Genomic DNA, 22,355 nt, shown 5'->3' with positions numbered 1-22,355 from the left:
GAAATGTCCTTATTTCTGAAAGAAAAGCACTGTTCTTTTCAATGAAGATCACTTTAAACTAATCAGAAATCCACTCTATACATTGCTAATGTGGTAAATGACTATTCTAGCTGCAAATGTCTGGTTTTTGGTGCAATATCTCCATAGGTGTATAGAGGCCCATTTCCAGCAACTCTCACTCCAGTGTTCTAATGGTACAATGTGTTTGCTCATTGCCTCAGAAGGCTAATGGATGATTAGAAAACCCTTGTACAATCATGTTAGCACAGCTGAAAACAGTTTAGCTCTTTAGAGAAGCTATAAAACTGACCTTCCTTTGAGCAGATTGAGTTTCTGGAGCATCACATTTGTGGGGTCGATTAAATGCTCAAAATGGCCAGAAAAATGTCTTGACTATATTTTCTATAAAAATGTGTATATTTTCTATAAAAGTGTGACTTTTCATAGAAAACACAAAATTGTCTGGGTGACCCCAAACTTTTGAACAATATTTTTATTTATTTATTTATTTATTTTGGTAGTCGGTGTCACTCTGAAGACCCGAGGTTACATTATGTTCTTGGTCACTACTTTAGAATATTAGTTTATTCACTTTTTATTAATAAGTTTATTCACATTTATTTGAACATAACCAATTTGTCATTGTTTTTAAACACAATTAACAATATTGCTGAAAATGGAGCCACAAAACCCCTCCACCTGTCAGAAAATAAGAGCTGGAAGGAAGAGGATCATCTAAAAGAGTTAAATGAGCTGAACACAAGTGCTGCAATATAAACAAACAGGATTCTTTGTTCATTAGAGAATCTAAACCAAGCACTATAACAAAGCATCTACATTTTAGAATCTCCATAAAAATTGAAATATTTACTTTTCCATCATTTTGACTTGAACAGAACAGAGTAAAATCAGAAGTATCCATAATATTTCCAGTTGCATCCATTACCAAAGATCAGAGTAGCGTTAAAGATGAAGCTCTGAAGAGTCTGAGTGCAATCAGGATGCAGAGAGGCATCATCTGTATTGGAACAAATTAAACAAACAGTGTTTTGGAACGAAAATAGAGATTGTATTGCAGAGGTGCAGATATTTATGTTCTTGCATTTACCAGGCAGTTCACAGCTAAGGCAGGACTGTTAGATGGCGGGCCAGTGGGGCTGGACGGCGGGTCAGTGGGGCTGGACGGCGGGTCAGTGGGGCTGGACGGCGGGCCAGTGTGGCTGGACAGCAGGACAGGGGGGCTGCCCACCATGATCCAGAACTTCTCGTATTGCTGCACAAAGGTTGCGCTGAAGGAAGAAAAAAAATGGTTGTAATAGTGCAGCTCTGATCAGGTACAAATATATGACTGTAATTCATGCAAAAGGCACTAGTACCAGAATGTAATATTTGCCGGAGCAGATGTATTCGGCGCGACCCACGTGACCTCAATGCAGCTTTGATTATTCGCTGCAGAGTGGCTGATGGCTGACTTCTGGAGGACGAACATGACAGATTTGTTAGTTTTATTCATGCTCCTGTAATAACATTCTTCTACACAGAAAATTGCTGAGGTACAAGGGTCAAAGGATGTAAAAATAATGACTGGAAGCTAGATCGATAGACAGATACTGTCAGGTTTGATCAGATTAGGACAGATTTGATTAGCTTTGCTTAGACTGCATTTGCTCTCCTTGGAATTGACTAGATTAGGATAGATTAGGTTACGTTTGATTTAAATTAGATTGGTTAAATAAATAAGGATAAATCAGGATGGATTAAACAAGGATAGTTTAGATTCAGTTTGGTTAAATTAGAATAGATAGATTGGATTGGGATAGATAAATTATCTTAATAGATTAGATTGGGACAAACAGATTTGGATAGGTAGATAGGTCAGATTAAGATTGAGTTATTAGATTTGGGTAGGTAGATTGGATTAGCAAACATAAAATTGATTAGGGGATACTGGTTAGATTAAGATAGATCATGGATAGATAGATCGTTAAGATATTAAAGTAGGATACATAGATTAAAGTCAGATAGTTAGATCAGGATAAATAGATAAGATTAGGATAAGTAGATTACATTACATATAATAAAATAGTACAGTAAGATTAGGATTGACAGATTAGATTAGGATAGATTATATTAGGATAGATAAATTAAAATCGGATAGTTAGATTAGGACAGGTAGATTAGATCAGGATAGATAGATTATACAATGGTGGATAGATTGTATTAGGCTAGATAAAATAGATTAGATTTGATTAGGATAGATAATTGGATTAGACAAGTGTAGATAGATTAGATGATTATTTTAGGCTGTATCAGATAGATGTGATTCGGGTAGATAGATTAGATCAGAATTATATATATTAGATTTGGATAGATTAGATAATGGTAGATGGATTATATTAGGACACGTCAGATAGAGTTGATTAGGGTTTTATTAGATTAGGTTAAATAAATTAAATAAGGATGAAATGAGAGAATGGCTAAGACACTGGGGGTAAAAAGATGAGCTCTCTAACCTACAAGATGACCAAGGATAAGGTAAAAAGGTAAGTTAGTCTGTGTTTAAAGCCCAATATCACTGCTGTACCTGATCCAATCATAGCAGTGGTACATACACACTCGCATGTAAATGTCACTACTGTATATCATTAACAGGAACTCAATGTTATTTCATATTTTCATCATTATGGTTGTGGGCTTTATATTCCAAGATTGTCAGAAAGCCACTGTTGGGTTAACAGCTCTGATGTGGTCTTTGTAAAAAAGCATCTGGCAAATCTGAATAAATGTGCATTTCCAACATTGATAATCTTTAATAATAATGTGTCATTGTGGTAAATGCAGTGTGAGAGAGAGAGAGAGAGAGAGAGAGAGACTCTATAGTGATCTGAGATTACAGTGAGTCACATGATGAGCACTGTGAATATAGAAGCTGTACGCTACTTCAGTGTTGAAACAGTTGTGCAGTCGGACCAGACTGTCGTTTCCCGCCATGAAATAACCCACAGCGGTCTTGGTTGACGATGGCCGAGCTTGCAGCATGAAGCCCTTGAATTCTGTGCCGTTTACTGACTCCAAAGTCACTGGTGGGTAAAAACACATTCACATTCAGCTCTGTATTCCATATTGTACCCAGAGGTGGACAGTAACGAAGTACATTTACTTGAGTACTGTACTTAAATACATTTTTTGAGTATCTGTATTTCTCATCTCATCTCATCTCATTATCTCTAGCCGCTTTATCCTTCTACAGGGTCGCAGGCAAGCTGGAGCCTATCCCAGCTGACTACGGGCGAAAGGCGGGGTACACCCTGGACAAGTCGCCAGGTCATCACAGGGCTGACACATAGACACAGACAACCATTCACACTCACATTCGCACCTACGGTCAATTTAGAGTCACCAGTTAACCTAACCTGCATGTCTTTGGACTGTGGGGGAAACCGGAGCACCCGGAGGAAACCCACGCGGACACGGGGAGAACATGCAAACTCCGCACAGAAAGGCCCTCGCCGGCCCCGGGGCTCGAACCCAGGACCTTCTTGCTGTGAGGCGACAGCGCTAACCACTACACCACCGTGCCGCCCGTATCTGTATTTTACTTGTGTATTTTTTTTTGGAAACTTATGACTTTAACTTCACTACATTTGAAAGACAAATATCGTACTTTTTTACTCCACTCCATTTCCATCAAGGTCCTCGTTACTTGTTACTATGAAGCAACTTTGAAAGTGGAAGTTTTTTCTTTTCTTTTCTAAAACGTGATAGATTTTTTCGCAGGTGACACTGAGACAGCCGATCAGTAATCACTAGGGTCACGTCACATCCATAGACTGTATAAAATCAAGATCAATAATTTCTCAGCAGCATTATTTTAACACGATCAGTTGATGGCAGAATGGAAGGAGGCGATTCTTCTGGGGAATGCACACACCCATGGCCATACCTACGTAGAACCCATGTTTCAGTTTTCTGAAAGGATTAAAGCTTTGTTTCGTTTTAAATGTTTGCTTTGTTTGCCAAAAACGAACCACATCACAGCCTACAAAAACTCGCCGTCCAACCTGCGGAAGCATATTGAGGTATATAAATGTTTTATTCCAAGAGAAAGCTTGCAATGAAGTTGTCTGGGCTTTTAGAGCTAGCGATAATGTTGCAATAGCTATGCAGTCTGGTTAGTCAAATGACTTTCTATGAATTTTCCCACCAAGTTGCAATCACCTTGTCTACGGCTAACATTAACACATAGCTAGTTAACTTGGACACTGTTAGTTAGCGTGTAAAAACGGAGTTATGCAAACATGAATAACTTATCTGAAGTCCTTTCAGAAATATGTTTTAGCATAATCTTGCCAAATAAACAGAATGTAGAAATCTTTCTTTTCTAGTAGCGTTAGCTACCCAATATGATTTTGAGTTTGAAAAGTTTGCTAGCATGTCAGGTGGAGTTTCACTGACTAGCTAGCTTAACGTTAAAGGTGGGGGTACGAGATTTTGGAATAACGGTTCCCGCAAGCCATATTTTGAAAAGAAACAAGCCCGCCCTCGCCATGCTCCCACCCCCCACGTCTCGTTAAGTTAGAGTGTAGAGAGCTTGGAAAAATAGCTCAAACTTTCTCATTTAAACTGTGTTTTCAGCCCCAATTTTCACTTTACACACACAATTTTCTCAAAAGCAGTAGCCACACTTGTCCTGATTCACACAATGTGTCTACCTACACGATAGGACTTGCAGTTTTTGAATGAGAAGCCTGAAAGTGAGGAGAGGACAGGCGCGCGGCCCCATAGACTGCCATTATAAACTTGGCAGAAAAGTCACTCATTTTTAACTCGCTCTAGTGACCTCATTGTTTACACTACAGACAAAAAAATACATCAATGTGTTCAGGAGAGCCTTGTGGCGCTCACTGTGAAAGAATTTTGTGAATATCTCCTTCCGTTTTCGTGTAAATCCCCGTTGTTTGGAGGGACCTTTTTCTGTGCATTTCTGTCTCTCCCTGCTGAGCGCGGGTTGGGGGAGGGGCTGCTCTCTCTCTCTCACACACACAGAAGGGCCGGGCTGCTCGCGGGCTTCAGTCTGATTGACGTGTCAGTATCCAATCATTTTGAGGTGATACCTCGCTATGATTGGATGGCGTTTTTCCTTTATTTTACACTGTAGACTGGATTAAAATATTTCGGTTTTGGGTCAGGGCGGCACGGTGGTGTAGTGGTTAGCGCTGTCGCCTCACAGCAAGAAGGTCCTGGGTTCGAGCCCCGGGGCCGGCGAGGGCCTTTCTGTGTGGAGTTTGCATGTTCTCCCCGTGTCCGCGTGGGTTTCCTCCGGGTGCTCCGGTTTCCCCCACAGTCCAAAGACATGCAGGTTAGGTTAACTGGTGGCTCTAAATTGACCGTAGGTGTGAATGTGAGTGTGAATGGTTGTCTGTGTCTATGTGTCAGCCCTGTGATGACCTGGCGACTTGTCCAGGGTGTACCCTGCCTTTCGCCCGTAGTCAGCTGGGATAGGCTCCAGCTTGCCTGCGACCCTGTAGAAGGATAAAGCGGCTAGAGATAATGAGATGAGATGAGGTTTTGGGTCAAACCTTCTATTGTACTGCTTGCAACATGGGTGTGAGGAGCTTTTCAAGCAATATGGTAAAAAATACTCCTGAAAAAAATCTCATACCCCACCTTTAAACCACCATGATGGCACAGCATGCGTTCATTTTGTAAATTCACATTTCTGTCTTTGGTAACGGCGTTAGGTTTTGTAAGTGTTGTGTCAATAATGCAACGGTGTGTTGACGGAAAATGTACTTTTAATACTTAAGTATTTTTAAACAGTGTTTATATTGTTTGTTTGTTTTTTCAATTATTCTATTTTTATTTATTGCATTGCCTGTTTGCACCGTGGGTCAGAGAGGACTGATATTTCATCTGTGCTGTATGTCGAGCATGTATAGCATATTTGACAATAAAGTTGACTTGACTTCAGTACTTTAACTTAAGTAAAAATTTGAGGGACTCCCTAAAGTGAATGACGCATGAAATGGAATGACGAATGACAACTAGTGATTTGAACAATAAATGGTCCCTTGTCATTCAGATTCTTATAAATGGAATAACGATTGAAATGTAGGTGGAATGACATGCTTTCATCTCATGAAATGGAATGACATTGTTTCTAAGTGGAATGACATACTTTTAGGTTATGTTATCAGTGATATCACCTTTTACAAATGGAATGACAGCGTTTCCAGGTGGAATGACATACTTTAAGCTAATGTTATCAGTGATATCCCCTTTTACAAATGGAATGACAGTGTTTTTAGGTGGAATGACATACTTTGAGGCAATGTTATCAGTGATATCACCTATAACAAATGGAATGACAGTGTTTTTAGGTGGAATGACATACTTTTAGGTTATGTTATCAGTGATATCACCTTATACAAATGGAATGATAGTGAATTTAGGTGGAATGACATACTTTTAGGTTATGTTATCAGTGATATCACCTTTTACAAATGGAATGACAGTGTTTCCAGGTGGAATGACATACTTTAAGCTAATGTTATCAGTGATAACACCTTTAACAAATAGAATAACAGTGTTTCTAGGTGGAATGACATACCTTTACCTTATATTATCAGTGATATCACCTTTTACAAATGGAATGGCAGTGAATTTGGGTGGAATGACATACTTTTAGGTTATGTTATCAGTGATATCACCTTTTACAAATGGAATGACAGTGTTTTCAGGTGGAATAACATACTTTGAGGCAATGTTATCAGTGATATCACCTTAAACAAATGGAATAACAGTGTTTCTAGGTGGAATGACATACTTTGAGGCAATGTTATCAGTGACATCTCCTATTACAAATGGAATGACAATGTTTTTAGGTGGAATGACAAACCTTTAGGTTATGTTATCAGTGATATCACCTTTTACAAATGGAATGATAGTGAATTTAGGTGGAATGACATGCTTTGAGGCAATGTTATCAGTGACATCTCCTATTACAAATGGAATGACAATGTTTTTAGGTGGAATGACAAACCTTTAGATTATGTTATCAGTGATATCACCTTTTACAAATGGAATGACAGTGTTTTTAGGTGGAATAACATACTTTGAGGCAATGTTATCAGTGATATCACCTTTAACAAATGGAATAACAGTGTTTCTAGGTGGAATGACATACTTTGAGGCAATGTTATCAGTGATATCACCTATAACAAATGGAATGACAGTGTTTTTAGTTTTAGGTGGAATGACGTACTTTTAGGTTATGTTATCAGTGATATCACATTTTACAAATGGAATGACAGTGTTTCTAGGTGGAATGACATACTTTGAGGCAATGTTATCAGTGATATCACCTTTAACAAATGGAATGACAGTGTTTCTAGGTGGAATGACAATGTTACTTTGAGGCAGTGTTATCAGTGATATCACCTTTTACAAATGGAATGACAGGGAATATAGGTGGAATGACATACTTTTAGGTTATGTTATCAGTGATATCACCTTTTACAATGGAATGACTGTTTCTAAGTGGAATGACATACCTTTAGGCAATGTTATCAGCGATATAACCTTTAACAAATGGAATGACAGTGTTTTTAGGTGGAATGACATAACTTTAGCTTATGTTATCAGTGATGTCACCTTTTACAAATGGAATGACAGGGTTTCGAGTCGGAATGATATACTTTGAGCTAATGTTATCAGTGATTTTACCTTTTACAAATGGAATGACAGTGTTTTTAGGTGGAGTTTGATTTATCATGGAGTTTAAGTTTGATTTATCATGGGAGTGGAAAACTCATCCAACACTAATTCCATCCTCAGGGTAATTTCTGGTGATTAATTTTCTTTTCATTATGTCTGGTTTTCCATTCCAAATTGAACGTAATCAAAGTTTTTCGATTTCTTTAGTTGTAGCATAAGTAGGAAGTGGTAGTACAATAGAAATAAGATTGAGCTTTGGTACAAGACGTTTTCATGACATTTGCCCTACCTATTGAGGTAATTTCTCTTGCAAGCAACTGATTCATGTTCATTTTAATTTAAGTTTATCCTTACAGTTTCTCTCAACCATTTCTGCCAAATTATTGGTAAATGTTATGTCAAGGATGGTAAAATCTTTTGATGACCAATCTAAGTTATAGTTTTTACATACAAAGGTGATGTCTAGAAAACAAGCACATAATAGGATTTGAACATATGAATGGTCAAAATTAGTCCTGCTCCATTACTGTATATCATATTTAACAGCCTTTTATTTAGGGAACAAATTTCACAGACTATTTTTTAGTCTAGGTACAAATGTTTTGTTATCTCATTAATTGACGTGTAAAAATAAGATTATTTTTTTCTATTTTCCACTTTGTTTAAAAAGAATACATAACAAATATATGTCATGCGAGCTCTGCCGCTCAATCGTAATGCCACTTTTATCAGTTAACACTGGTAAAACCAAATATATAATGAAAGATCAGATGTGTTTGTTGTCTTTGAATGAAAAGTGTTGTAATCCTGTTTTAATTCATACATTTTGTTGACAAATGCATTTTCAGTAGTGACAATTGATGTCTGTGTTTGAATGATAGTTTATTGAAATAACCAAAACCTGTGCACCAACAACTACTTGAAATAAGCAGACAACAGAAAAGAAATTATTGTGGCAAAGGAACAGTGAGAAATTAACTACAATTTGAATCATAATTAAATTTGTCAAATTTTAGTTTTATCTCTCTGGGTTCCAAACATGCCTAATCCCATAAGAAAATGATTTATCACTATGGCAAGTTTTGGTAGAGGTAGTCCTTTAAGTTTTTAAGATCTGCTCTGAAACCGAAATTCTTTGAAAAAGAACTGCCATTCAGACTGGTTTCTATGCAAGAAAATGGAAAACCTTGCAGGAAATGATTGATTATGGTAACAAGTTTGGTTGACCTTGACTTTACAGTGTTCAAGATATGCTCTGAAAATGAAATTCTAGGAAATTATGTAAGACTGCAAGAAAGAAAATCAATGAATTACCAGCTAATGCATGCTTTTAGAAGATTATAATTTGAAACCGTTTATAGACAGACTGACGTCAAACAACTGGCCACATCAAAGGGCCTATACCTTTAACTGAATTCTAAAACCTGTAACTTTAAATCAATACCGCCTAGAAACCCTGTCATTCCATTTGTAAAAGGTGATGTCACTGATAACATAACCTCAAAGTCAGTAATTTCTACTAAAAACAGTTATTCCATTTGTAAAAGGTTATATCACTGATAATATAACCTAAAAGTATGTCATTCCACCTAGAAACAGTCATTCCATTTGTAAAAGGTGATATCACTGATAACATTGCCAAAGTATGTCATTCCATCTAGAAACACTGTCATTCCATTTGTTAAAGGTGATATCACTGATAACATTAGCTTGAAGTTTGTCATTCCACCTAAACACACTGTCATTCCATTTGTAAAAGGTGATATCACTGATAACATAATCTAAAGGTATGTCATAACTCCTATAAACACTGTCATTCCATTTGTAAAAGGTGATATCACTGATAACATAATCTAAAGGTATGTCATAACTCCTATAAACACTGTCATGCCATTTGTTAAAGGTGATATCACTGATAACATTAGCTCAAAGTATGTCATTCCACCTAAAAAACAATGTCATTCCATTTCTAAAAGTGATGTCACCGATAACATAACCTAAAGGTGTTATTCCACCTAGAAACACTGTCATTCCATTTGTTGAAGGCAATATCACTGATAACATTAGCTCAAAGTATGTCATTCCACCTAAAACACTACCATTCCATTTGTTAAATGTGATATCACTGATAACATCAGCTTAAAGTATGTCATTCCACCTAAAAACACTGTCATTCCGTTTGTTAAAGGTGATATCACTGACAACATTAGCTCAAAGTATACCATTCCACCTAGAAACAGTTATTCCATTCGTTAAAGGTGATATCACTGATAACATTGCCTCAAAGTATGTTATTCCACCTAAAAACACTGTCATTCAATTTGTAAAAGGTGATTGTGGCAGCGGGGGCGTGGTCAAGCATCGGTCTGTGACAGGAGGGTGGAGCCGGGGAAGGTGAGTGGCAGATTCGCTACACCTGACGGTAATTAACCTGTGTTTTGTGTGTGTTTTCCCAGTAAACCGCTCCCTATTTTAAGAGGCTGAGAGAGAGCAGAGGGAGCGCGACCCGGGAGTGGAGGCTGAGAGTGTGTCTGTGTGCTGCGAGTTCTTTTCCCGGGTTTCGGCACCACTGTAGCGCAGATCCATAACATACTGAATTTCGTTTTTGCTCTGTGAAGGTCCCTCCTCCCAATTTTCCCGCAGAACATCTAAGATGCCGCGCGGCTTACGCCCGTATAATAATTCAAACGGGGAAAACCCCGTGGAGGCTTGGGGGACCTCTCGCACTGCAAACAACAAGGGTTCGAGCCACTTATCCCAGTTACGTGCGTCCCTCGATATAATCTATCCTTCAAAATGGAAAAATAGGGGAAGGACGGGGTGGCGTTCGGCTGGAGCGTTTGACCATCGATTACTCTCACTTGGTCAAACGCGTGTCGCAGAGTCTCGTCTCGCGATTGTTCCAGTGGGAAATCCACGAGGGATTCCCCAATAGAAAGAGGAGGGGCCGGCGGCTCCTCCCCCTGTCGCGGAGGTGACGTAGACGGCTCTGCGACCGCCGCTCCAGCCAAAGCGACACCGGGACCCTCTCCCGTCAAGGGGGGGGGGAGTCGGCTGCGGGCCGGACGGGCGCCCGGCCTGAGTCGGGCGGTGGGGGTATGTGGCAGCGGGGGCGTGGTCAAGCATCGGTCTGTGACAGGAGGGTGGAGCCGGGGAAGGTGAGTGGCAGATTCGCTACACCTGACGGTAATTAACCTGTGTTTTGTGTGTGTTTTCCCAGTAAACCGCTCCCTATTTTAAGAGGCTGAGAGAGAGCAGAGGGAGCGCGACCCGGGAGTGGAGGCTGAGAGTGTGTCTGTGTGCTGCGAGTTCTTTAAACTGAAAAGTTTATTAATAAAATACGCAGTTACTACCTCCAAACGTTGTCCTGCCGTCCTCTGTGCTCCACCCACGCATTGTCCGCGCTACAGTGATATCACTGATAACATAACCTAAAAGTATGTCATTCTACCTAAATTCACTGTCATTCCATTTGTAAATGGAGATATCCCTGATAACATATGCTCAAAGTGTGTCATTCCACCTAAAAACACTGTCATTAAATTTGTAAAAGGTGATATCACTGATAACATTAGCTTCAAAATGTCATTCCACCTAAAAACACTGTCATTCAATTTGTAAAAGGTGATATCACTGATAACATAACCTAAAAGTATGTCATTCCACCTAAATTCACTGTCATTCCGTTTGTAAAAGGTGATATCACTGATAATATAAGGTAAAGGTATGTCATTCCACCTAGAAACACTGTCATTCTATTTGTTAAAGGTGTTATCACTGATAACATTAGCTTAAAGTATGTCATTCCACCTGGAAACACTGTCATTCCATTTGTAAAAGGTGATATCACTGATAACATAACCTAAAAGTATGTCATTCCACCTAAATTCACTGTCATTCCGTTTGTAAAAGGTGATATCACTGATAATATAAGGTAAAGGTATGTCATTCCACCTAGAAACACTGTCATTCTATTTGTTAAAGGTGTTATCACTGATAACATTAGCTTAAAGTATGTCATTCCACCTGGAAACACTGTCATTCCATTTGTTAAAGGTGATATCACTGATAACATAACCTAAAAGTATGTCATTCCACCTAAATTCACTGTCATTCCATTTGTAAAAGGTGATATCACTGATAATATAAGGTAAAGGTATGTCATTCCACCTAGAAACAATGTCATTCCATTTGTTAATTTGATATCACTGATAACATTGCCTCAAAGTATGTCATTCCACCTAGAAACCTTATCATTCCATTTGTAAAAGGTGATATCACTGACAACATTCGCTCAAAGTAAGTCAATACATATAGAAACCCTGTCATTCCATTTGTAAAAGCTGATATCCCACCAAGCACCCACTTATCTTATCCTAAGGAGGTCTAAAACTAAAGATTTCAATCGTTATTCCATTTGTAAGAATCTGAATGACAAAGGACCATTTATTGTTCAAATTTACTACCTGTCATTCGTCATTCCATTTCATGCGTCATTCACTTTAGGGAGTCCCAAATTTGACTGGACAAATTTCACTTGTATCGGAGTAACATTTGACCAGTGGGATCTGTATTTTGACTTCAGTAATGTAGTTGCGTACTTTGTCCACCTCATTATACCACAGCATGACTGAATTCTTAATTCTGATTCATCAGAAGGTGTTGATTAATTTTCTATAACTGCAGCTCAGACAGTAATTCCAGCTGGAATTCACATGATAAGTTTATATCGATCTGCTTGGTCTAATATGTTAGACTAGATTAGACCAAGCAGATTAATATACCGTAGTAGACTACAGAGACTATAGTAACAGCTCATTCGCAGGGATATGTTTGGCAGATGCTGTACATAATATAAGGCTAAGAATAAACTGATTCTAACATTATTTAACAAAGGAAAACATGGACTTATTAGAATGGATGGTTTTAGATAACATTTGGAAAGAGTCTCGAGTGTAGAGCTGTGCAATATATCGTATTTTTATCACGATATCGATATTGGTGTCAAACGATATCAAAATTCATAATATCGATATGAAACGATTTTTTGTCATTTGTAAGGTAAAACGAACCCTTCTGTCCCCTAAGGCACACCGTAGCCTTGTATACGTCATCCATTCTACTCCCGCGATATCTCCGCAACAGTAAAAAATCAGTTCTTCTGTTTTCATACGTGTCGGGTGATTTGATATATTGATTTGTTAATATGTTGTTTGATTTGCTTGCTAATAGTTATAATAATACAATTAACATATATTTACGTCATATTTTTGGATGTGGGACTGGGTAATGTAAAAATGGCATCTACGGAAGAAAATAAGCACAACAATATTAGCACGTATCCAGCTTGCTAGCTGTGTTAGATGTGTTAAACCGTGTGGATTTAAGTGGAATAATTGCGAGTCGTCCTGTGGTCAAGGCAGCGTTTTAAGGTAAGGCAATTTGGTTATTAATGTTGCCCGCCGCGGCATGTTTACTTGGGTTCATTTGATTTTGACTTGTGCATCTGCAGCTAGCATCATGCTTTGAAGTAGGTTCTGCTAAGGACAGGTTTATTGTGCGATGTAGACTGACTCAGATGTAATTACATTGTTTTTAAAATTCCGTGCGCTTAAAACGGTGTCCCCCTGCTAATCATGTAGCCCTAATCATGTGTTGCTTTTACTTTTCGAGTGAAATATCTCTGCAAATGGTATTTCAATGCTGACATGACAAAAAGATAGCGGAGTCCACATTTGGAAGATGAAGGAAGAGAAGCCTGATGCTTGAAAATAGATCGCTTAATCCACAACGCATATCTGTATTTGAGACATAACCTGCAACTAGTGGGGATGTTTTGGAATGACTGTGCATAGGGTGTTTTTGGCCACAGAACACTAACCCACAGTAGTAGGAGGACTACTGGGTTCGTGGATTTTGTCTGTTGACTGAGCGACGCATGGTGTTTGCCTTGTGCCATTTCACGTAGCATCTAGCCGCAGTGCCACCTACACTTTCAGGGAATGTTTACATGCCGCTGAGCTATTTTCATGTATGTTAATTCTTAAGGACTTGTCTCTATATTGTGCGTGTTCACACACGGACTGGCCATCGGGAGTAACGGGAGTTTTCCCGGTGGGCCGGTGGTTCAGCGTGGGCCGGCGGAGAAAAAAAAAAAAAAAACAGTTGCGCACTGGCCTTTAATATGGTAAGCAATGTTAACAGTTTCTTTAAGAAACTGTTAACATTGTTTATTACAGTTGCGCGCTGGCCTTTAATATGATAAGCAATGTTAACAGTTTCTTAAAGAAACTGTTAACATTGCTTATCATATTAAAGGCCAGCGCGCCAACTGTTTTTTTTTTTTTTTTTCTCCGCCGGCCCACGCTGAACCACCGGCCCACCGGGAAAACTCCCGCTACTCCCGATGGCCAGTCCGTGTGTGTGCGTGTTTAATGTTGGTGTCTTAACAACACACAAGCTTACGTTGTAGTGTGTGTGTGTGAGAGAGAGATTTTATCCTTGGCTGGCTACGAGCCAGTGTGGACGTTACGCAGTAATCACTGGTAATACCAGCGCTGGCTCCATCCTCTGTGATCGGAAATGTTGAGTGAGGAGAACGTGAGCCTTGTGCAGGCGATAGGACCTATGCAAAGTACGCGCTTGCACAGTAAATAGTTTAAGTAAAAGGCGTTTCAGGGTACAACGGGAAGGGTTGACAGGTAGCCTATGAGGCCTGTACTATAAAAATGTGGCCCGGTGCCTCGGGTGTTGATGATCGGGGCTTTAAAAAAAAAGGTGTATAAATATCGTTTTAAAAATCACGATATCAATATTTACTGAAAAAATCGTGATATTGATTTTTTCCAATATCGAGCAGCCCTACTCGAGTGTCAGCACTTTGTAACAGTTAGGAAGGAGTCTTCAGGTGTTTGCACTTTATGATTTCTTTCCAGTAACATGACAAGCTGCATTTTTCTGTCTTATTAAGTTCAAGGGAGAGAAAAGAATGAGTCGAGTGAGGGAACGATTGCTTGTAGCTGCTATAGAGTACGTGATTCCAAGAACTCATTTGTTTTGTGGACACTGCACAATATTACATTTAACTACAAATGGATTAAAAAAGCATGTGTTGTTTAGTAATAAATAAAAAATTGTAATTGTATAAAAGAAATAATATGCAACAGGGTGTGCTGTTATAGGAAAATAATCCACTTTGGGCTGTATGTCACTCCACTTTGCATCAGGCTACGCTTCACCACCCTGTTGTAGATTATTACCTCTACCAGCTTTGTTGGAGAAGCTTATGTTTTTGTCTCTGTTTTCGTTTGTTTGTCTGTTCCAAACGTAACTCAAAAAGTACTGAAGGGATTTTGATGAAATTTTGACAAAATGAGAGCCATGAGCCAAGGAACAATTGAATAGATTTTGATGCAAATCCAGATCCAGGATTTATTTATTTTTTGTCTGTTCCAACGTAACTCAAAAAGTATTCAATGGATGTGGATGAAATTTGGTGTACAGCTTTAGTATTATCCTAGGTTCAAGTGATTTGATTTTGATGTTGATAATGCATGGCTTGGTGGAGATATGCACTCTATAAAGTGACCTAGTTTTGTCATGTTTATTCCTTACTCAGGCTTTCTAATCTTTTATGATGATATTTTTAACATCATTTCTGTTTTATGAGACGTGAGGAACTTCTAATTTGGAAATAGTATTTTATACTATTACTCAGGCTATGATAGAACTGATATTTAACAAATGTATCTGCATGAGAACACTGCCATCTGGACACCTCGTATGATCGTAGCCGACCATTTCTGATATAGGAGTATGGAATACATGTGATTTCTAACCTCATCTCACAACATACTCTCTTTAAAAACATCTGATCTCATTTAAAATTCCTAATAATGCCATAATCTAACCTTTGATCATCTCTCCAGGTTCGCATGTACTGCGGTCCACTCTGACTCTGTATGGCGCTGTGGTGTTCTGAGACCCAAAGTCACCATGAGTCGGTGTCATACTGTCACACACTGCTGCTATACTTCCATTCGAGAAGGCATGCACAGAGATCATTGTGCACATCCCTAACAGCGCAAAGAACAAGAGACGCATCTGAGGAAAAAAAATAGGTATGTTTTCAATATAAGACAATGAAGAATTTACACCCACAGTCCAGGTGAGATAATGTTTTCACTCAAAGTATGTGAGCAATTATTTATTCATGTGACAAATCATGATATTATACACATTTCTATGTTTTAAATGCATTACCAGAAATAATAATAATAATAATAATAATAACCCTAATCATTATATCACTCCAGTCCATTATCATTTTAATATTTTTGGCACATAATGGTTTGCTAGAAGACCCTCCAAAAATATGAATTCTTGACCTTCCTATTACTAATTATTACTCTTCTATTTAAAAAAAATTCCAAAGTACAAATCAAGTTTTACTGAGGAATGTAATCTTGATTTCCCTTAGTTTTTTTTTCTCCTAGTGCCAATTCAGACCCAATAAACCACAATCTTTAATTAATTAAAGATTTTTAAACTCCAGAGCTTAATCTTACCTTCAGTAATTCTTGATTACCAGAGCGTTGTGAAGTTTCTGTCCAGTCACGATGGTGATACCAGAAAATATCTGACTAGAGGGTTGGAATTTTCCCCATTCAGAGGGATTCAGTTTCATGTGGGTGGTTCTTCAGTTTTAATTTTTTTTTTTTTGCAGTTTCTGTTGTTTCAACAAGTTTGGAGCTTTTATAATCTGATACGGATATTTGATCCACACACAGCATTTGAAAACAGTTCAGCAGGTGAAATGTATCTTTTAGTGCTTCCTTATGGAATTGTACAGATTGGAGCAAAGATTCAAAGTTCCAGTATTAAGAATCAACCCGAGCTTCAAAAACCTGCCAGTCAGTCACCGTTAGGCCCTTTAGGTAAGCCTTAAAACTTCAACTCTTCAGCCCTGTGCTTGATCACCCGACATGTTTAAACCTGATAACGACCTCACCAGATCTTTGTGTAGATTCAGGCACACTGATGTAGCCAGATGTAATCTAATAAAATGTTTTTAACCCATCCATATTCTATTTAAAGTTCAAAATCCTCATTTTATCTTCTGAAGCTCCTTTAATGTGATACCTGATACACTGTAAAGACAACACGCTTCCTGTTTCCAGATTTATCAGTGCATAATCACGATATAATTAATCTCATCTCATTATCTCTAGCCGCTTTATCCTTCTACAGGGTCGCAGGCAAGCTGGAGCCTATCCCAGCTGACTACGGGTGAAAGGCGGGGTACACCCTGGACAAGTCGCCAGGTCATCACAGGGCTGATACATAGACACAGACAACCATTCACACTCACGGTCAATTTAGAGTCACCAGTTAACCTAACCTGCATGTCTTTGGACTGTGGGGGAAACCGGAGCACCCAGAGGAAACCCATGCGGACACGGGGAGAACATGCAAACTCCACACAGAAAGGCCCTCGCCGGCCACGGGGCTCGAACCCGGACCTTCTTGCTGTGAGGCGACAGCGCTAACCACTACACCACCGTGCCGCCCCAGAATTAATGTAGGCAATATTTAAAATATATTGTACATGTTAGTCAGTGTTGATCCCTAACTAATAAGTACTGAATAAGGAGAGGTGAGGAACCATACATTTGTTTTTGTTTTTTTAAACAAATCTGTTATCAGTTCACTGGCATTGTAATACCTCCACGTAGCAGATCCCAAGTAGATAACGCGTTAAGGCTAGTAACATAAACTGGCTTGCAATTTATTGACGGAACTTCAGGTTGGGGGGCGGCACAGTGGTGTAGTGGTTAGCGCTGTCGCCTCACAGCAAGAAGGTCCTGGGTTCGAGCCCTGTGGCCGGCGAGGGCCTTTCTGTGTGGAGTTTGCATGTTCTCCACGTGGGTTTCCTCCGGGTGCTCCGGTTTCCCCCACAGTCCAGACATGCAGGTTAGGTTAACTGGTGACTCTAAATTGACCGTAGGTGTGAATGTGAGTGTGAATGGTTGTCTGTGTCAGCCCTGTGATGACCTGGCGACTTATCCAGGGTGTACCCCGCCTTTCGCCCGTAGTTAGCTGGGATAGACTCCAGCTTGCCTGCAACCCTGTAGGACAGGATAAAGCGGCTACAGATGATGAGATGAGATGAGAACTTCAGGTTGTACTTTTTCTAATGCAGAAGTCTGAGTAAGGCAGTGTATTACAGCCTCTTTCCTGCAATTCTAGATAACTTGTGAAATGCATCATCTGCACTGTTTCCCATGCAATTAAAAAAAAACAAAACACACACTTTACCACAGTCCATTATGATTTTGTCTTGAGCAAAAGAATGCACCAAAAGCAAACACTGACATTATTTCATTTATTATTATTATCATTATTTATTATTATTTTTTACCTCCATTACAGGTCACCACAAAAACATTCAAAGTAAAAACAAGAAACTTTGTACAAATATGAAAAGTGTGTGTCAGTGAATCAGTGATACAGTACAAGAGTGGCATGTTCCGTACACTCGGTAATAAAACAGCGTATCCTTTACCATGGATCAGGAACAGCCTGTGCAGTGAGGGGAGCTGCCTGCGGGGCCTGATGAGAACAACCCCACTTTGTATAGCACCTTCTTTATACAGATTATGGATACAGGTTCGAGTGTGGTTTTGAGGTTCAGTGTACCAAGTATGAGAAGATTTCGTAGAACTGATAAGAATGTAATTTAAAAGGTACAGGATTAGGAAGCTGACCAGATGTACAGGTGAGGATAAATACTGGGGAAGCAAGTTCTGGTGTAGCTTAAGTGTTCAGTTTAAGGTAAAGTATTCCCAAGCAGTTTAAATAAAATATTGGTTGTAGTTTAGGGCTACAGATTCAGTGTAATTAATAAGCAACAGGTCAGTGGATAGTATAAAGGTCTCAGTTAAGGTGCAGTTTGGGGATACATTAAGCTCTATGTTGCTGATAATCCTTGCATGACATTAGTAAGTTTGTTTTCATGCTTTTTTTTTTTTTTCCCTAGACTCAGGCCGTTTGCCCTGAGAGTTTGGTACATTTTGTGAAGTTGTTTTGCGAGCTGCAAGCAATCCAGGAAAGACAGAAGACCTTATTCCATCGCTCCTGTGGAGGACGGCCCCATATGGACAGTCGAAAGTCACACTTGGAAGACGCTCTGGACACTTACAGTAATGCTTTTATGGCTGACTTGCTAACTTTAGGACTGCAGTTGTCATGAACGGTTTTGCACTCAAGTTTCCATCAGTTGAAGAGTTTATAATATCAACGAAACTGACTTCATGTTAAAACTGTTAATGTTATAATCATGTTGTCTGTTGTCACCCAAATGAGGATGGGTTCCCTTTTGAGTCTGGTTCCTCTCGAGGTTTCTTCCTCGTGTCGTCTGAGGGAGTTTTTCCTTGCCACTGTTGCCACAGGCTTGCTCATCGGGGATAGATTAGGGATAAAATTAGCTCATGTTTAAAGTCATTCAAATTCTGTAAAGCTGCTTTGCGACAATGTTTATTGTTAAAAGCGCTATACAAATAAACTTGACTTATTGATATATAAAACCTTATATTGATAAGACTGTACAGGAGCACTGTAATTAGCTCACCTTTGTGACATAAGTGCTTGTACGAAGAGCGTGAAAAATGCATGTCGCATCTTTATTCTTCTTCTCTGGAATTATCAACAGCTAAGGGTATCAGGTTTGGGGCAGTTTAGGGGGTTGTGTATGTAGGGGCTGTAGCTGTTTGAAGGGAAGGGATTACGGTGTATTGTGAGATTTTACAGTGTAAATGTTTGGGCATAATATCAGGCTATATTTGGGGTAAAGATCATTTTAAGAGCGGGTGGTTGAACAGCAGAATTTGTACTGTATATATACAGCCACCAGTTTAATAGTTTCTAGATCAGTATACCAGATACCCTAAAAGTTGACAACAGCATAAAGTGTAGTTTCTGGATGTAACTTTTTTTTTTTTGGAGTGAGTAGTTTTAAATTAAGTTTCAGGCATAAAGTGTAGTTTGTGCATCACAAGTTAGCATGTAGCCTGCAAGCTACCAATTTGAATAGCTATTAGATCAGCATAGATTTTAGTCTAACAGGTTAGATTTGTAGAGTTACAGTAGTTGTAGCTGTAGGTAACAGGTTAGACTGTAGGTAATCAGCTGGGGTGTCCTTCTTTTTAGGTGTAGATTTTGGGGTAACAGGATGGGTCATAGGGTTACAGTGTATGTGTGTACATTTGGGGTTCTTCACATTGGAGTGGAATGGCCCAGTTAGGGTTCAGCAGCTCATTAGTGACCTTTGGTCTTGCAGGACAGACAGCAGGCCTTCCTGTAGTACCAGTGTGTGCAGAGCTTTACTTTCAACACCAGCGCACAGTTCGCTGTCGCTTTGTCCTCACAAACATCTTCCACTAGATGAGAGATGGGGTAAAATCAGTTTACAGCATTTTAGTATGTTAAGTGTACCAGTAATGCTATATATATACACACATACACACACACACACACACTTTACCATATAAATACATTATGTGCTTAAAGTACAGCATAAAAAAAGTTGCTATTTGAATCTAAATAAGCAAATACTTAAGAGCCTTTGATTGGATAATTACTGCAGTGCATTAATGTTTCAACTGGCAACAATTCTTGTAACTCTAACTGATGCAGTGAGTTGATTCTCATTTCTTAAACTACCATGTTGGAAGACGAATCCCGTGGTTGTGGAAAAGATGTTATTGTGTTTCAATTTATTGGCCTGCATCAAGCAAATAAAACAACTAAGGAGACTGCTGAAATTACTGGAATTGGGTTCAGAACTTTCCAACACATTATTAAAACCTGGAAAGATAGTGGTGAACCATCAACTTTGTGGAAGAAATGTGATCAGAAAAAAATCTTGACTGACTAAGAGATGACTTAAATGTTCAGTGAAGTTGAATATTAAGAAAAATAATTCAAATCGACAGTAGAACTCATGGTTATGTTCAATAGTGAAAGTAAGAGCATTTCCACATGCACAGTGCAATGAGAACTCACAGGATTGGGATTAAACAGCCGTGCAGCCATAAGAAACCACTTGTTAGTGCGGATAATCAGAAGAAAAGGCTTTAATTTGATAGGGAGCATAAAGATTGGACTCTGGAGCAATGGAAAAAGGTCATGCGGTCTGATGAATCCAGATTGACCCTATTCCTGAGTGATGGATGTGTCAGGGTAAGAAAGGAAGCACATGAAGCGATGCAGCCATCATCTATAGTGGCCACTGTACAATCCTCTGGAGGCAGTGTGATGATCTGGGATTGCTTCAGTTGGTCAGGTCGAGGCTCAGCAACAAAGTGGGGCAATAAAATGAAGCCTGCTGATGACCTGAATGTATTGAATGAACAGTTTATCATCACGTCAATGGATTTTTTTTTCTTTCCTGATGGCACAGGCATAAAATGAGGGCTCAGATTGTGAAAGACTGGTTCAGGGAGCACAAGGACTCATTTTCACACATGAATTTGCCACCACAGAGTCCTGACCTTAACCCCACTGAATGTCTCTGGGATGTTCTGGAGAAGATTTTATGGATTGGTTCGACTCTTCCATCATGAAGACAAGATCTCAGCAAAAACTCAATGCAACTCTGGACTGAAACAAATGTTGTGACTTTGCACAAGGTTGTTGAAATAATACCATAGTGAACGTGCGCCATAATCAAAGCTAAATGCGGCCCAATGAAATATTCATGTGTGATTTTTTTTTTTTTTTTTGGACCAGGCAGTGTATAACAGTGTAGGGATGCACTGAGCCGATGTTTCACTGGACTTTAGTATTGGATTGACTGATGTTTTTATCTCCATGTTATGGTTTTATGCTCCATGAGGCTCTGCTGAGCTTTTAATGTAGCCATTTTCCTCGGTCTTCTGTAGGTCTATTGCCCAAATGGTTCAAATGTTCACTCTGAACCATGAGTCTCTGTTTTAACTTTGTGTGTACTGGGGAAATACAAGGAATCCCTGGTCTCCCATGGAAAAACAAAACACACAAGATGGATGCTTTGACTTTCATGCAATCATGAGCACTCTGCCAGATACGAAGCTCAAATACAGACCACATTCATTAACATGAAGGTTTTTACATTGTTGCTGAATGGTGTTTTCTGGTTTGATTCTGTGAGTATTGTTTTGTGTGTGCTACCATATATTGTAATGTTGTGAGATGAGTATTGTTACTGGTCGTGTGTGTGTGTGTGTGTGTGTGTGTGTGTGTGTGTGTTACCTGGTGCCTCAGTAGGACAGGCCTGTACCTCACAGCTCTGTCTGGCCAGAGGTTTCAGTGTGGAGTCACAGCTGTGGCCGATCTCCTCTCCCTGGTAACACCTCACTTCCCGCACTCTCACGCCACTCCCACATGTCTTACTGCACTGCAACACACACACACACACAGCAACACACACTCATATTACATGAAACTTACCCAATCTCAAGTTTGCTGTAAAATAGCATGTTACCTTGAGGTTGAAATTTTCTCAGGGCCTGAGACAATAACATACACACACACACACACACACACATATATATATATATATATATATATATATATATATATATATATGAGTGATTCCATGC

At 39.2% G+C, this 22,355-nt stretch overlaps 2 protein-coding genes and 1 long non-coding RNA gene across 3 annotated transcripts in view; all 3 read right to left on the bottom strand.

The window, feature by feature from the left end:
• Positions 1–901: 901 nt before the first annotated feature.
• On the bottom strand, positions 902–1,444 carry LOC132864748 (uncharacterized). Its single transcript, XR_009650245.1, has 3 exons — positions 1,377–1,444; positions 1,109–1,289; positions 902–1,018 (listed from the first exon to the last, which is right to left on the bottom strand). It is a non-coding gene; the product is annotated as an uncharacterized LOC132864748 (long non-coding RNA).
• On the bottom strand, positions 953–16,318 carry si:ch73-14h1.2 (putative ferric-chelate reductase 1). The gene is made up of 6 exons (XM_060943513.1): positions 16,284–16,318; positions 15,627–15,819; positions 2,941–3,080; positions 1,377–1,474; positions 1,109–1,289; positions 953–1,018 (listed from the first exon to the last, which is right to left on the bottom strand). Exons 2-6 carry the CDS (start codon positions 15,817–15,819, stop codon positions 953–955), a joined length of 678 nt encoding a protein of 225 aa, XP_060799496.1. The 5' UTR covers positions 16,284–16,318.
• Positions 16,319–20,031: 3,713 nt separating this feature from the next.
• Positions 20,032–22,355, bottom strand: part of si:ch211-267e7.3 (ADAMTS-like protein 2) — a 104,855-nt gene continuing 102,531 nt past the window's right edge. The window contains 2 exon segments of the mRNA XM_060943512.1: positions 20,032–20,153; positions 22,006–22,150. Of these exon segments, the coding sequence (XP_060799495.1) occupies positions 20,032–20,153; positions 22,006–22,150 (267 nt within the window).

This window comes from Neoarius graeffei, chromosome 17, assembly GCF_027579695.1.
Source record: "Neoarius graeffei isolate fNeoGra1 chromosome 17, fNeoGra1.pri, whole genome shotgun sequence".
Taxonomy (NCBI): domain Eukaryota; kingdom Metazoa; phylum Chordata; class Actinopteri; order Siluriformes; family Ariidae; genus Neoarius; species Neoarius graeffei.
The sequence above is the reverse complement of the archived record's forward strand: the minus strand, read 5'-3'. Positions and strand labels throughout refer to the sequence as shown.